This window comes from Oncorhynchus clarkii, chromosome 17 (genome assembly GCF_045791955.1).
Source record: "Oncorhynchus clarkii lewisi isolate Uvic-CL-2024 chromosome 17, UVic_Ocla_1.0, whole genome shotgun sequence".
Classification (NCBI taxonomy): domain Eukaryota; kingdom Metazoa; phylum Chordata; class Actinopteri; order Salmoniformes; family Salmonidae; genus Oncorhynchus; species Oncorhynchus clarkii.
This window is the reverse complement of record NC_092163.1, coordinates 36,640,528-36,656,282: the sequence shown is the minus strand read 5'-3', so window position 1 is coordinate 36,656,282 and position 15,755 is coordinate 36,640,528. Positions and strand designations below refer to the sequence as shown.

The 15,755-nt window shown below is 43.5% G+C and overlaps 2 protein-coding genes across 2 annotated transcripts; both read right to left on the bottom strand.

Annotated features, from left to right (window-relative positions):
* Positions 1-258: 258 nt before the first annotated feature.
* On the bottom strand, positions 259-11,571 carry LOC139370756 (transmembrane protein, adipocyte asscociated 1). Its single transcript, XM_071110447.1, has 11 exons — positions 11,379-11,571; positions 10,510-10,696; positions 9,616-9,748; positions 9,368-9,454; positions 5,837-5,909; positions 4,780-4,859; positions 4,508-4,618; positions 4,022-4,082; positions 3,695-3,797; positions 2,826-2,906; positions 259-2,472 (listed from the first exon to the last, which is right to left on the bottom strand). The coding sequence occupies exons 2-11, from the start codon at positions 10,680-10,682 to the stop codon at positions 2,208-2,210; spliced, it is 1,167 nt and encodes a 388-aa protein (XP_070966548.1). The 5' UTR covers positions 10,683-10,696; positions 11,379-11,571; the 3' UTR covers positions 259-2,207.
* Positions 11,572-14,204: 2,633 nt separating this feature from the next.
* LOC139369723 (E3 ubiquitin-protein ligase TRIM39-like) lies at positions 14,205-15,755 on the bottom strand. The gene has a single exon (XM_071108983.1). It carries the CDS (start codon positions 15,753-15,755, stop codon positions 14,205-14,207), a length of 1,551 nt encoding a protein of 516 aa, XP_070965084.1.

Below are 15,755 nucleotides of genomic sequence, written 5' to 3'. Positions count from 1 at the left end.
ATAAGGGGCTGGGAATTGTAGTTCTGTAGTCATCCCCTGTCAACCCAAAAATCAAGTTATCCAAACGTCGTGTAGGCAGGCCTATGTTTGTACAATAAATATTATGGCTAGGCAAAACATGTAATGCCACACATTCCACGTCTTGGCCAATTCAAATCATATGAAACACTGCGTGCCACGCATCCCCAAAAAATTGGGACTAGACGAAACGTTTCAATTTGCAGTACCACAAGAAACCACCAAGGGGAGACATACATGTATAGGAATGAAAAGGAAGCAGGTTTAATCGTCTCATGGAATCCTCAACACAACATATGAGTTGAATATTCTACAATGATACATTATTAAATACAATTACAAGTTATTCACAGCTTGCTGGCACTGAGTATCCTTACTCTTTTTCAAAGTCCTTTCAATTAAATATTGTATTCAATCTTATGTAGCCTGCCAACACTTGCATTTGAAACCCATACCCCACTAACACCTTATAAATATACTCAATTTTTCATCAATAATGTTGACCCTCAAATGCAACCGTACAACATTTCTCTAGAAATATAAGCCTGTGTGAGAGCAAGTTACCGGGTTTCCTTTGTTGATGCAGGTCAAGTATTGGGACGTGCAAGGCAGAAGACTCATAATATACTACTATGGCAATACAAAAACACTTGCTTTGTGGTGGCTTACATTTATGAAAAAATAAACTTGTCTCTATATGACATACTGATGCCATATGTCACACGACAAACTCCACTCAAGACAATGTTTTACCATGCCAAATGTACACCATTCCAAGGGGCAATTCTTGTTCGGGGTGGGGGAATGAATATAAGTGACAAAATCACAAGGGGGGCATAAACAATGGGAATTGGTTTCACAGCAAGCCATGTGTTGTGGGGCTACTAAGTTTACAGCAGACAAAGTAGAATTACTGCAAGGAAGTAGTGCTTCATGCAAATTGGTCCAGTTCGCATTGAGCATTATCAGCAAACAGATTTAGTGTTTAAAGTTGCTCTTTCTTTGTGATGAAATCAGGGCTTACATTTTAAAGAGCACATGAGCAACCTAAGGTGGCCAATTCAATAATTTCATATATTGAAAATGACATTTCAATATTAGTTCATATTTGAGTCATAAAAAAAATGACCTTTGTTTTTCTCCGTTTCTTTTCAGTCGAATCCAATGCATCTTGGGATGAATATTTCTTGAAATAAAAAAAAAAGGTCTGAAAAATACATAGCCTAACCACAAGTGCTATTCCTGCCTTATCTCGCCCTCATTTGACGTGTGGGTTTGTAAATGTTGCTTTACTCATTAGAAACATTTCTTATACCAGGATTAATCAGCTGATGGAACTACCTTTCGACATAAAACCGAGCGGTCACTAAAATAAATAAAACAGACAGTAAATAATAACATAAAATAGGTAGAGATGACGGCTGCGACTCAGCATCCATTTTGATTCTCTCTATGCCCCAGCAGCAAATCACATGGATACCAGATGCACTAATAATGGTCTTTGACAAGGCATACCAAGCTCCTGCAGACTCAAGCCCGAGGTCCTCAATTAATACAATGAGGGTACATGACATTACGTCAAACATCAAAGACTGGGGAAAAGAAGCACTGATTTCAAACATAAAACATTACGAATTACGCAATTTAGAGAAGGGGCCTAGCGTGATAAGGACAGGTCTGGTCTATAGGGAGCAAGGCACGGCGAATTGGTGATTCAATACGACCTGGTTACCAAGTAGTCACAAATCTAACACAAAGCCACAGTTCGTGGACTTTACTTCACTGAGCTGTAACCCTTCGATGGGAATGTAACGGACATTACCTTTACACTTAACAAAGAACATTTGCTTCTTAGCTTTGTTGTCCACGCACTCAATTACTGGGGGGATAATACTTGACTGAAGTTGTGGAAAAATCCCAGGCAGGTATTAGGTAGAATGTAATGTTTGAGCCAGAATGGAGCAGGCAGCAAGAGCCAAAATGAAGGACATGGAGGACAAACAGGAGCTGAAATGGGGGAGCAGCTTCCTCAATGAGGGCCCTCCTCACAGTTTCTCCAGAGAGGGAGAGAGAGCCTCCAACCTCCACCCCCCCCCCCCTCACTACTCTCCACTTAACCAGTCCTACTAGCACTCTCCTACTAGCTTAGCATTCATCCCCTAACCTCCCCTTTCCTCTCATCTTTTTCCTTAGGCGTTGATGGCCCTCCAGCGGTCGCTGTCGATGCTGTTGATGCTGCCCGCCCCGAAAGGACCAGAGGCCACGTCGTCCAGGTAGGCAGCCATGCCGGTGGCAGTCAGGCCGTCTATCTGAGTGCTGGAGTAGAAGGAGCCTTGCTCCAGCTGCTCCTTGCGGCCCAGACCAGATGTCGAGGTGGGGGGCAGGTGGACGTCTGCCTGGTCGTCCGGCTCATCCACCTGGCACTTGTAGGAGAAGAGGATCTTGGGCTCTGAGCTAGAGCGAGGGAGGAGGAAGAGAGTTGAGGGAAAAAAGAGGGACAAGGAGAGAAAAGGAGGGACAGGAAGAAAAGGAGACCAAAAAGACAGAAAAGAGATGGTATCATCAGGCAGAAGTAAAATGCAACCAAACATGTCTCATGCATTGGGGGAACCTTGCCTGTGTCTCCTGTCCTCGTTTCCTCAATTAACCTCAAAGAGCATTGGAGGACAGGATCCAAGGTCCCTCTTGGATCTCTTCCTCCAATGAGCCTTGAGAGGAATTTAGGGGGAAAAAAGGACAGGAAGCAAGGATTTGACATTTAGTAATATTTTCAGACAGCCTTAGTTTTTGGCCTTTGACCTACGTACCCGAAGAAGCCTTTGAGGAAGGTGACGTAGATGAGCGGGGCGAACACGGAGAAGTAGAGGAAGGTGGTGACGTCCACGCAGCTGTAACAAATCACAGACACACATAAACCACAGACTAACAGGGAGCTCACCGACCTAGATAAACATCATCAGGCAGCAGTGACTTAACGATCTCTATAACCTAGCACCAGAATGACACGAGGCTTCAGTTAGACTACACAGAAAACATCAGAACATGGGCACTAAAACACAAGCTGCTCTAATTGAGGGAAAAGTACATTTTTAAAATGGTGCAATGCAGCCATTCTTATCGGGAATAGCAAATCATTTCTGCGTAACAATAGCTCATTCATCCCTCTTCCTCTCCCCTGTAACTATTCCCCAGGTCGTTGCTGTAAATGAGAATGTGTTCTCAGTCAACTTACCTGGTTAAATAAATAAATAAATAAATAGTACCTTACTGAGATTGACAATTTTAATTGAAAACAAAAGGACACAAAAAATAGCTTCTTGGCAAAGTTCAATTTCTCAAGCAAGAATGTTGCTAGGACTGTCTGGGAGTGGTCTGATTGGGGGGCGGCGACTGGAAACAAACTGTTATTGGCAGAAAGGTTTAGAACTCTCTTATTGTCTTTTAACCAATTTACCGCCTGGTGATTATTATTATTTTTTTTCAAACAGCTCTTACACTAAAAGGGAATTATCATAATTTTGACAGTATTATTCCAACCTCAGTGTGGAAATATATATATATATTTTTTTTCTTTCTTCATTAGGATAAATCATAGATCACAGTGTGATGATTTACTTGAATCTCTGAACAGTTACTTGAATGTCCATCACTTGTTTTCCACAGTCCAGACACTCACCAGAGCCCCTCTATGATGCCGGCACAGAGCAGGGCGCTGCCCAGGCCCTGGACCAGATTGAGCAGGGACAGGACGGCAGCATACACATAGAAACTCTTCTTAGCTGTGGAGGTAGGAGGCCCAAGAAGGGGTGTGAGTCAACTTTGCTGCTAACACAAGGCCACTCTCCAGCTAATCATAAAACATCAGGGAGAATAAAATGTTTAAAAAACACAAAAAACAGCACAGTGGAACTCAACGGTTGGTATATTAGTAAATGACCCTGAAAAAAAGCCCTCTGCCATCTGTTGATAGTTTTCTGGGTGAACAAATGTCCCAATAACTCACATGGCAGGGATATCCTCTCCCTCACCGGGGTTTTGGGAAGGATGACAATGAGAGAGTACACCTGAAAGCGCAAGTACCAGTGTTAAAAGGGGTACTTCGGGAGGCCCTTCATCTACTTCCCCAGAGTCAGATGAACACCATTTTCATGATTCTGTGTCCAGTATGAAGGAAGTCAGAGGTAGGGTTGCGAGGCAATGCTAACTAGCATAAGCACAATGGCATGTGGGTATGTGCTAGCATGCAGAAACACATGGGTGAAATTGGTGCCTTCTTGCATTACAAATAACAGGACAGCAAAATTAGAGGACCAAACAGGTGGCACAAAGACATCCAATTCTAACAATTCTCAAAACAGAAGTGATTGAAAACCCCTCTCTATTCATGTTATAGGTACAATTCCAGACAGTAGAACTATATACAATTACATTATTCTAAAAAAAATTACTTTGACAGCCCTCATTTGCTCTGTAACCGTTGGCAGCTCACCAGGAAGAAGAAACAGGAGCTGGCCAACCAGAAGTGGCGTCCCCCGTGGCCGTAGATATTGAAATCCTCGGCGGAAAGGTGCTTGTCAGGGTACAGGATCTCCAGGGTGCCCTGAGGAAGAACCATCAAATGGTCAACACACAGGGTTCCATTAACCAGTCATTTCTTTGTTTTGTCATTTGTAAACACTTCTTATTACAGAGTTTTGGGGTTATGATCTTGTGTAAGTTTGAGAGTTGTGGGGCTGCCATGCGAGTGGTGTCCAGTCTTACCTGTGTGATGGAGTAACCCAGTGCCAGAACAGCAGTGATCGCCAGCACACGCTTTATACTGGACTTGCTCTCCAGGTGGCCTGTCAACAGAAGAAACACATTAGTGGGCATTCTACAATTCCCCAGAGCAAAAGTGGCCCAAAACTTCTAGAACGTACGCAAGGGGTTACGTCGACTACGACACTGCCATAAAATGAAGAAGAAACCATTTGAATATGCAGTAAAGTAATAATGATGCTCTGTCAGCTTTATACTGTTTGACTACACAGCAAGCTTAGCCAAATTCCTCCCCCTCTAAGAATACCATAACTATAAATAACTTGTATATGCACTACCGCGTATACAGACAGTGCATGACTATATATGACTGTGTGTGCGTGCAACTATAGTCTCATCATTGGTGACTAAGTCATTCCAAGTGTTCGTCTTACAACAGAAGTGAGACGAGCCCAGAGGGAGATGTCGTAGTTCTAGGTTTGCAGTATTACACATTGTCATTTACGCTGCACTTTTAGTATATTGCCCTTACACACATTAGCCATGTACTTCCGCATATTGTCCCAATAAAACATACTATACTTTGTATTCAGCGTGTACTTTGTAGCTTTGGTTTTAATTTCATGTGTATAGTTAGCCTGGATGCCAGTATGTTTGTGCTATCGTGTCAACTCCTTGTCATTCATTGTGATTCCAAACAAGGAGTTAACAATGATAGCACCCACAGATCTGGAACCAGGCTACAGTAAAATAACTTTGGAGTTGAAATGTATGACATTTTATTTTCATGTTAAAATCACCAGTTGGCAACCCTTCCCTCACTGGATTCATTGACACAAACAAACATTACAATGATTCATAGGGATAATTATTATTCCGGTGTTCTGTGCAAAGTGCACCGCATAAAGAATTGCAGATAATATTATCCAAGCAATAATAACAATAAACCTAGAGCAGTAAAAACATTTATATTATTATTAGTATAATAATACAGAAAAAGGAAACATTGAAAGAGAGTTTTATGAATGAAATGTATTGCGGCGGTCATGAGAAGACATACCAAAAGCCAGTCCCAAGATAATCACACTGAGCTCAATGGCTAGCAGAAAGAAGCGGGTGATCTCCCACAGCACCTAAAGGAGAGACATTAAAAATGAGTCCACCTCGATATAGTCTCAAGAAGCCTCCTCTCCTAATCACCTTTCCTTCATCTCTGCATTTATCTGGGGGTCTGTTGGAGCAGAAACACAGATACAATCTGATACACAATTAACATGAAAGAACACAAAAATGTACTAATTAATAGGCTGGGAGCACTGCTTTCAGATCAGCTTTCTCTACCCAAATTCTGACCTTCTGAGGATCATGTCAACATGTCTGTTGAAATCAGTGCACACGAAGGGAAAATAAATATCTTCAAGTTATCACTAATAAAAAGTCACAGCATTTCTTAATACTTCATGCTCCCTACTGCTAATGACCAATAGGTCAAATAAATGTTCATTGTGTAGATAATAAACTTCAGTTAGTGCTAAATACTGCTGCTAGAATCCTGACTAGAACACAAAAAATGTATCATATTACTCCAGTGCTAGCCTCCCTACACGGGCTTCCTGTCAAGGCAAGGGCTGATTTCAAGGTTTTACTGCTAACCTACAAAGCATTACATGGACTTGCTCCTACCTATCTCTCCGATTTGGTCCTGCCGTACATACCTACACGTACGCTACGGTCACAAGACGCAGGCCTCCTAATTGTCCCTAGAATTTCTAAGCAAACAGCTGGAGGCAGGGCTTTCTCCTATAGAGCTCCATTTTTATGGAATGGTCTGCCTACCCATGTAAGAGACGCAAACTCGGTCTCAACCTTTAAGTCTTTACTGAAGACTCATCTCTTCAGTGGGTCATATGATTGAGTGTAGTCTGGCCCAGGAGTGTGAAGGTGAACGGAAAGGCTCTGGAGCAACGAACCGCCCTTGCTGTCTCTGCCTGGCCGGTTCCCCTCTTTCCACTGGGATTCTCTGCCTCTAACCCTATTACAGGGGCTGAGTCACTGGGTGCGTCACATGAGTGGGTTGAGTCACTGATATGATCTTTCTGTCTGGGTTATTATTATTGGCTATGAAAAGCAAACTGACATTTACTCCTGAGGTGCTGACCTGTTGCACCCTCGACAACTACTGTGATTATTATTATTTGACCATGCTGGTCATTTATGAACATTTGAACATCTTGGCCATGTTCTGTTATAATCTCCACCCGGCACAGCCAGAAGAGGACTGGCCATCCCTCATATCCTGGTTGTTCTCTAGGTTTGGCCTTTCTCTGGAGTTTTTCCTTGCCAACGTGCTTTAACACCTGCATTGCTTGCTGTTTGGGGTTTTAGGCTGGGTTTCTGTACAGCACTTTGAGATATCAACTGATGTACGAAGGGCTATATAAATAAATGTGATTTGATAATCCACTAAGAAAGCCAATGGTCCAAAAATCACATCTCTACCATAAGCCGTTCGAAAGTTAGAGTTTTTGCCAGAGAAAAGTGGTCAAAAATAAGGAAAATTACAAAGCATTGTGTCAGCGAGAACGAACGCTACCTGAGGATTACTCTCCCGTTGAACTAGTCCTCTTTTCTCAAATCCGCAAGACATAAAACAATATAGAGATAAGATAGATTGAGACAATGTAGAATTTTCATATTTTAGTGTACTTTTTTCAAATTAACGCAAAATGAATACGCTTTTTTACATTTATTTTCAGTCTTTTACCTTTAACTCAGATCATCAAGCTGATTTAGATTTTTTGCAACCCTACCAGCAGAACCAACTTTAAAGACGACCACCACATGTCAAATCTTCAAGAAAGCTGCAAGAAAAGCTGCACCACTCTGTCAACAGAGCTCGGTGCCTATTATCGGAAGTATTGGGTTAAGAAATCTGATATAGCATTAATTCAAGGTTAGGAAAATACCCCATTGAACAATTCAGATCACGAATAAATCCTATTCGTCTCGGTCAAATGTATTTTAGAACACAAGTGAAATTTCACCACCCAATGGAGAGTCATCGGAATCGTCCCAAACGTCACCCCATGACCTATATCAGCGGTATTCAAAGTCGAGGTCGCGACGGGAACTGCAGTGGGGTGGCCATATATGTCAAATGTTTTCATGGAAAATGTATTCATTGGTTACTTTTCATTTAGATAAGAGATGAAAATGCAATAAATTGAAGGTTATTTGTGGATGTAAAAATCTCAAATGAACGAATTTTAAGGTTGTGTCATTTGATTTGGTGTTGAGTCATGAGAAATCTTGGGTGAAAAATGTGGTTCCCATAAATTCTGGTGTGAGGGGGGGGGGGGGGGGGGGGGGGGGGTCCCCAATGAAACCATTTAAATACCACTGCCCTATACACAGTGTACAAAACATTAAGAACCCTTTCCTAATATTAAGCTGCACCCCCAACATTTTGCCTTCAGAAGAGCCTCAATTCATCAGGGCATGGACTCTACAAGGTGTTAAAGCATTCCACAGGGATGCTGGCCCATGTTGACACCAATGCTTCCCACAGTTGTGTCAAGTTGGCTGGATGTCCTTTGGGTGGTGGACCATTCTTGATACACACGTGACTGTTGAGCGTGAAAACCCCAGCAGCGTTACAGTTCTTGACACAAACCAGTGCACCTGGCACCTTCTACCATACCCCATTCAAGGGTACTTACATTTTTTTGTCTTGCCCATTCACCCTCTGAATGGAACACATACACAAGCCATGTCTCAATTTTTTCAAGGCTTAAAAATCCTTATTTAACCCATCTCCTCCCCTTCATCTACACTGATTGAAGTGGATTTAACAAGTGACATCAATAAGGGATCGTAGCTTTCACCTGGTCAGTATATGTCATGGGAAGAGCAGGTGTTATTAATGTTTTCTCATTTTGACCAGAGCCATATGGATCCTGGTCAAAAATAGTGCACCATATAGAGAATAGGGTGCCGTTTAGGACGCAGACAGAGTGAATCTCAATGGTTTCCAGGGTGGATGAAGAAGCCATTTATAGCTATGTGGCTCCAAATTCAATCGATACAGCACAGCTCAATGACTGACACTATCTCACCACTACAGCTATGTTGAGGGTAACACTTTCTGAGAAGCATCTGTATGTAAATTAATTGATTTACATGCTTCCATGCATTTACACTGTCATAAGGAGTCTTGAGCGCTTACGAATGCTGAAAATTAGTCTTTTGATCTACCAGAAAAGGGAGAAAAAAAATTACAAGATGACTCAGAAAAGAAAGAAGCACTCAGATGTTTGTCCTGATAGTTTCAGAAATCAATGTTTTGAGATTATAAACTTGTTAAGTCTCCTGGGTTTATATGTTTTTCTGGATTCCCAAGTCGCTCAGAGCACACATTTAATTTTTTTACAGAAGCTAACTTCCTTCTGTGTGTGGCATTACAAATCCAAATCTACAAGGGCTGTGGCAAGAAGCCTTGAGTTGTTATGAATTATTACAGCAAGTCTGTAACATGCTACAAGTGTAGGTGGTTCAGAGTGTCACCAATTGTGCCCTGCCATAGTAGCCTTACCTTGTCAATGATGGTGGCAGCACTGGATGCACTAACGGTCATGGACACTATGGCACGGGTGATTCCCACCGCTGCCACCACAAACACCTGGAAGGACATAGGTCAGACATCCATTAAAAGAGCCGGCAAGCAGGATCTCACTGGATTGTTATTATGGAAATGTATGCATTCAATTTCTAACAAGTCAACTTTCTACGTGTATATCTCGCTGTCCTATTTCCAAAGCTTGAATATAAGAGGTTGCCTACCAGTATGTAGAAGGTGATGAAGATGGGGCTGGAGGTGAGCCGGATCTTGGCCCTGGCTGAGGGCAGTTTCCACATCAGGAACATGAAGAAAGCCACATTGGGAATGAGGAGCACGAGGTCCCAAAACCGAACTCTAAGGAGGGAGAGTTAAAAATATATATGTTATTTTACCAGGTAAGTTGACTCAGAACACATTCTCATTTACAGCAACGACCTGGGGAATAGTTACAGGGGAAATGAGGGGGATGAAAGAGCCAATTGGAAGCTGGGGTTGATGGTATGAGGACCACAGTGGTAATTCAGCCAGGACACTGGGGTTAACACCCCTACTCTTACAATAAGTGCCACGGGATCTTTAATGACCACAGAGTCAGGACACCCACTTAACGTCCCATCAGAAAGACAGCACCCTACACAGGGCAATGTCCCCAATTACTGCCCTGTGGCAGTGGGATATTGTTTTTTTAGACCAGAGGAAAGAGTGCCTCCTACTGGCCCTCAAACACATTCTTCCAGCAGCATCTGGTCTCCCATCCTGAGACTGACCAGGATCATCCTTGCTTAGCGTCAGAGGTACACTAGCAGTGGGATGCAGGGTGGTATGCTGCTGGCCTGCACGGTTGTACGCGAGAGACATTGACAAAAAATCATGAAGACGTGAAACTCAACCCTCGTTTTAGACCAATCCGAACCACTGTTACCTGCTGTTTATAGCCATTAGTTCAAAAGAGGTAGTGTCATTCTTGTTACGCTACACCAGTCGTCATAACCACACTAAACACAGAACTGAACAGATCCAGCAATGTGAATGACACAAAGTGTTTCAAAACGTAGAATTGAGATAATGCAAGACGTTCAAAAGATGCACAGCAAACACAGTCCTATCTGGCTTACCTCGACTCGCCAATGTCCTCGTATAGGACCTGGAGACATCTGTGAGGCTTGGTGATGTTGGCCTCAAACTCTGGTTGCCAGGTTGGAATTGCTGATGTGTTCTCCACATAAGTTGGGAATATGCTGCCATTGTATTGTGCAAACCTCACCACTGCAGTCACGGTGTCAATCATAATGCACTCAAGGCCTAAGGGCAAATGTTATAACTTCAGTAATGTGGATGTTACCAAGTAAACAATACATAGTTATTCCAGCTCAGTACACAGCTGTTTGCTTATTTCCCAACATTGGTAATTATGAGCTAACGTTAGCTAGATAAGAGAAAATACCGGGGTACTAGCTCTAGTCTGTGCACTTGATACTTTCAAAACAACCGAGATCAAAACATTAACATCGGTTATATTCAGGTCGTTAAGTTCGAACTCTAGAAGATACCGTGTTTCCGACTTGATATTCAGAAATTAATGACATTTCAAAACGATGTATTTTTTTTGTGAGTTCCCAGTTGTTTTGAACGCGGCATCTGTCTGTTCAAACATCTTCCACGTCAGGTAAATGTAACGTTACGTAACCGTGACAGTGTCACGCAGCTTGTGTACAACAAAATCAGGCCAGCTAGCTAACGTTAGCTTCCAGCTAGGTTCAATAACGTTATAGAATATATAGGTAGTCGATGCTATGTAAGTGCCACGGCTGAGTGGCTCACATGTTGAATATCAAAACAAACATCACCGTGCCAGGGCAAGGCTGGCAGGGAGATGTAGTTAACAAGCCAGCATTGCAACGTTTCGACAGCTTGACAACAAACATAATGTTAGATAGCTACGGGTTAGCTAGCTAGCTCTAGCTAACAATGATCTTAAGGTTACCGTTTCAGAAGTCTCGAATTCAAGGGCAAGTTGTATATTCTTCAGCACTTTTCACGGACAATACTTTTGGTGCAAGCAACATAACTAGCTAACCTATCATACTGTTGTCTACTGTTTAATTAATAATTTATCCAACCTAGCTAGTCACCTGACAAACCGGATTTTAATTTCGATATCAATCTTTGCGCATGTGCATCAGAGGGAGGTATGACGACATCCGTCTGCTACAGTTCAGGGATGGGGTAAACACTGGGCTAATTCGACATTGCAGCGGAGAGTGAAAGAGACTGCCGACTGACTGATCTGAAAGTCACCTTGCATCATAAATAACGACATCAATTACTTGTAGGTCAGACAGTCATGATACATCACGGTTTTGATGATCTCGAACACGGCCACTCATGTCACTGCATTTAGATACTGATGTGAGTTTTTCCAAGCATGTTAGGAAGGAGACTGAGATTAAGGTTAGGAAAATGATTCTGACCTGCTACGAAAAATACGTTATATCGAAGTGCCCTAAAAAAAAAAGCGTGTGTCCTGTTAGGGATGGTGGTATACAAACGTGAAAATCAAATGGCTTTAGTATTACAAAAAATACTTCTGCAAATAAATATAGCAATTAATAGTAGTTATAACTAATGTTCAAAATCAAATCAAATGTATTGGTCACATACACGTGTTTAGCAGATGTTATTGCGGTGTAGCGAAATGCTTGTGCTTCTAGCTCCGACAGTGCAGTAATATCTAACAGTTCCACAACATATACCCCAAAAACACGTAAATCTAAGTAAGGAATGGATTAAGAAAATATACATATATGTCAGAGCGGCATTGGGCTAAAATACAGTGGCATAGCATAGAATACAGTATTTACACACAATTAAAGTGACTAACATACCGTATAATAGTATAGAGTACAGTTAATACATGTGAGATGAGTAATGCAAGATGCAGAGTCATTATTAAAGTGTCTAGTGATCCATTTCTAAAAGTGGCCAGTGATTCCTAATCTATGTCTATAGGCAGCGACCTCTGATGTGCTAGTGATGGCTGTTTAGCAGTCTGATGGCCTTGAGATAGAAGCTGTTTTTCAGTCTCTCGGTCCCAGGTTTGATGCACCTGTACTGACCTCACCTTCTGGATGATAGCAGGCTGAACAGGCAGTGGCTTCTGTGGTTGATGTCCTTGATGATCTTTTTGGCCTTCCTATGGCATCGGGTGCTGTAGGTGTCCAGGAGGGCAGGAAGTTTGCAACCCGTAATGCGTTGGGCAGACCGCACTACCCTCTGGAGAGCTTTGCGTTTGTGGGCGGGGCAGTTGCCGTACCAGGCGGTGATACAGACCGACAGGATGCTCTCGATTGTGCATCTGTAAAAGTGAGGGTTTTAGGTGTTAAGCCAAATTTCTTTAGCCTCCTGAGGTTGAAGAGGCGCTGTTGCTGTTGTGCCTTCTTCACCACACTACCTGTGTGGGTGGACCATTTCAGTTAGTCAGTGATGTGTACGCCGAGGAACTTGAAGCTTTCTACCTTCTCCACTGTGGTCCCATCGATGTAACCAGTAATATGTAATACTTTACAATTCTTATTACATATAAACAATTTAGGTTGGCATTCATTTATCTTGTATATATGAAGACAAACCCTAACTATTACTGCATTCAATACATTGTAGCACTCCATGCCAGGGGTCCCATCGGTATCTGTTTGACACAGGAGAATTACTGCCCCCTCTTATTGAAGCCATGAATGTTCATGGCCGACCACATACAGCAGGCATGGGATGCTTTCCTCTGCCCAGACGTTGCTGCCCCATGCCAGATTGTACAACGCCTGGATAGGTATGTAATGATAGTTATTTGAAGTATCAGCTTCAATAACCACATCATATGTTATAACAATCTGTCAGTCGATGAGTCGATGATGTAGCACGCAACCATTGGTTGATGCATGCAACATCTGAGCAGGGGAACTTGACTTGCGTTTGCTGAAAACAGGATTCCCCATTAAAGTGAATTGCTTCTAATACACCAGATGTATGTCCTTGAACCGATTATTTTAAAATCGCACACAGAATAAGTTATAAGGTTATTTTAGTTGCTAATGGCAGCCTGCAGTACCCACAGCCTTCAACTTGAGTTACTCAATGAGAAGGGGCAACACTTGATCTAGCCTGCAAAGTCACTTCCTGGAGTTGCTCAAACTGCACATGTTATCAGAGAGGAAGAGGCAATGCGAGAGGACCATGTGAGAGGGTTTATTCCCTCCAAAATCTGTCCAAACACAATCAAGACATCTTTGTTTTTCGTATTAATTTGGAAAATATTCTAGAATTATTCTTTAACTTTGGAAATGTGGAGTTGGTTGTGTAGATCGGTAGGAAAAATGTCAAATGTATTCTCTTCGGAGATTTAATTTTAAGGCAGCAAAATGTGAAGACTGTGTAGGCTTTCACTAGCAACTGTATACAGTCATTGGTTTGACGTATCATCAATTTATTGTCCCAAACCGTTTCTTTATTGACAAAAACATACATTCATTGACGAACAAGGGCATATTTGTTGGAGATTTGTAAATCATGTTGGGAAATCAATTAGTTTGGTCATTTCAATGAGGCCTACGCTACCAAAGGGTCATGTGTCATTCGATGTAAACCAGAACTATTTCTCTTTACTGTCATTCACAGGCCAAAACACCTCTGTCTCCACAAACACTTGAAACACAATTACATGTAAATAACAAAAAAGTTTGATATGAATACAGGATTAATAAAAACAAGAGTCAATGTAATCTTGTATGTGGCTCTCTATTGTTCCAATGACAGTTCAGGAGCATACTGTTATGTGTGCCTTCGGTTGGCCTGACATCATCCTATAGGCCAGATGCACCGGCTCCGTGAGGTTCGCCTTAAAGGTGTACACGTGAGTCTTCCCACTGCATTGGCTGATGTTATAGAAGCTCAGCCTCTGAGTCTTAAAGCTCAACGTGATCTCCAGTCTGTGCACTGCCAGGGTTCTCTTCAGGGGGATGTCATGGCTCTGCTCGAAGGCCCTCAGCAGGTTGTTGAACCACATCAGGCACCAGGAGCCCTGGCTGCTCTCCAGGGCGCTTGTTAGCCCGCTGCGTGCTACCGCCTCGCTGTAGCACACTCCAATTATCCACGGAGAATATCCGTCCAGCTCCACCTCCCAGCGATGCTCGCCTCCCCAAAAGCTCTGAGTGCTCAGAACCTGGAGGAAGCTACTGAACCTTGTTGGCAGGGCCGGGTAGGGCTGCTTTTTGGTGCTGAAGGTCACCGTCTTCAGGTCCTCTGACAGGACCAGGCTGGGGTGGGCCGTGTCTAGATCAAAGGTCACCTCTGAGGGGTTGAGGACGCAGCGCAGAGAGCGCTGGGCCGCCCCGACTCCTGCCCTTAACTCCGCACTCCTCCGTTCCAGCTCAGCGCAAGCACGGCCCGGGTTCACTTTTGACTTGTTGTCCAACTCCTCTAGAGGTTTCTGGACCATCAGCCTCATGATGTGCGGTTGTTCCGCCTGAAGCCCGTCACTGAACACCCCACTGTCTTGCTCGGTCAGGAGTGATTTGGCTCGGAGCTGGGCCTCCTTCAACTTCTCCCTGAGCTCAGAGGCTTGGCACACACGTCCGCCCATGCTCTCCTCACTGGGACGCAGTTCCATCTCGATCAACTCCGTCATCCCACTAACATAGTTGAGAGTCAGCTCCGTCATCTGCTCTAGCAGCTTGGCCACCCTTTTTCTCAACAGGGCGTTGGTGGTCCTGACCTCGGCCTGCCTCGCCTCCTCCTCCCTCAGTCGGTCCTCAGCCAACTGAAGCCTCAGCGTCAGCTCCGTTACCTGAGAGGCTAATAGTATTTTAGACTTGTCCATCATCGCCGTCTCCGTCTCGGTCCTTACATCCACCAGCAGTTCTTCCTTCTGAGGAGTAGGGGACACTGCAGACGTATCTCCCAAGCCTGTCTCAGAGGCCTCCTTCCCTGTATGACGTGGCTCCTGTTGCTCTATGTCTAATAGACACTCAGACGTCTCATCGTTGCTCTGGTCAGGTGACACTACCCCTTGGTGGCAATCACCACCATCTCCATCTGTGACGGAGCTGACCTTTCTTGCAGTGGTGGCTTCGTAGCTCTTGATGATGCTGCACATCTTGAAGTTATTCCCAAGGGCCTGGGAGACCTGGAACTCAACCTGGCACTCAGGGCAGAAGTGGCTGGCCATGTCAGTGTCCATGTACTTCCCAAGGCAGGCCAAGCAGTAGACGTGGCCGCAGGGCAGGGACTTGGGGTCAGAGAGGAGTTGCAGACAGATAGGGCAGCTCAGGTCCAGCAGCAAGGGTCCTTCAGTCTCACACAGTGACAT

Excerpts from the sequence above, each read along its gene's own strand:
- LOC139370756 (XM_071110447.1), bottom strand. The coding sequence starts at position 10,682 with ATGATTGACACCGTGACTGCAGTGGTGAGGTTTGCACAATACAATGGC. Across the intron at positions 9,749-10,509 it reads GAGGACATTGGCGAGTCGAG|AGTTCGGTTTTGGGACCTCG; the intron begins GTAAGCCAGATA and ends CTCCCTCCTTAG. Across the intron at positions 4,083-4,507 it reads GCTCCTGTTTCTTCTTCCTG|GTGTACTCTCTCATTGTCAT; the intron begins GTGAGCTGCCAA and ends TTGCGCTTTCAG.
- LOC139369723 (XM_071108983.1), bottom strand. The coding sequence starts at position 15,755 with ATGTCACTGTGTGAGACTGAAGGACCCTTGCTGCTGGACCTGAGCTGC.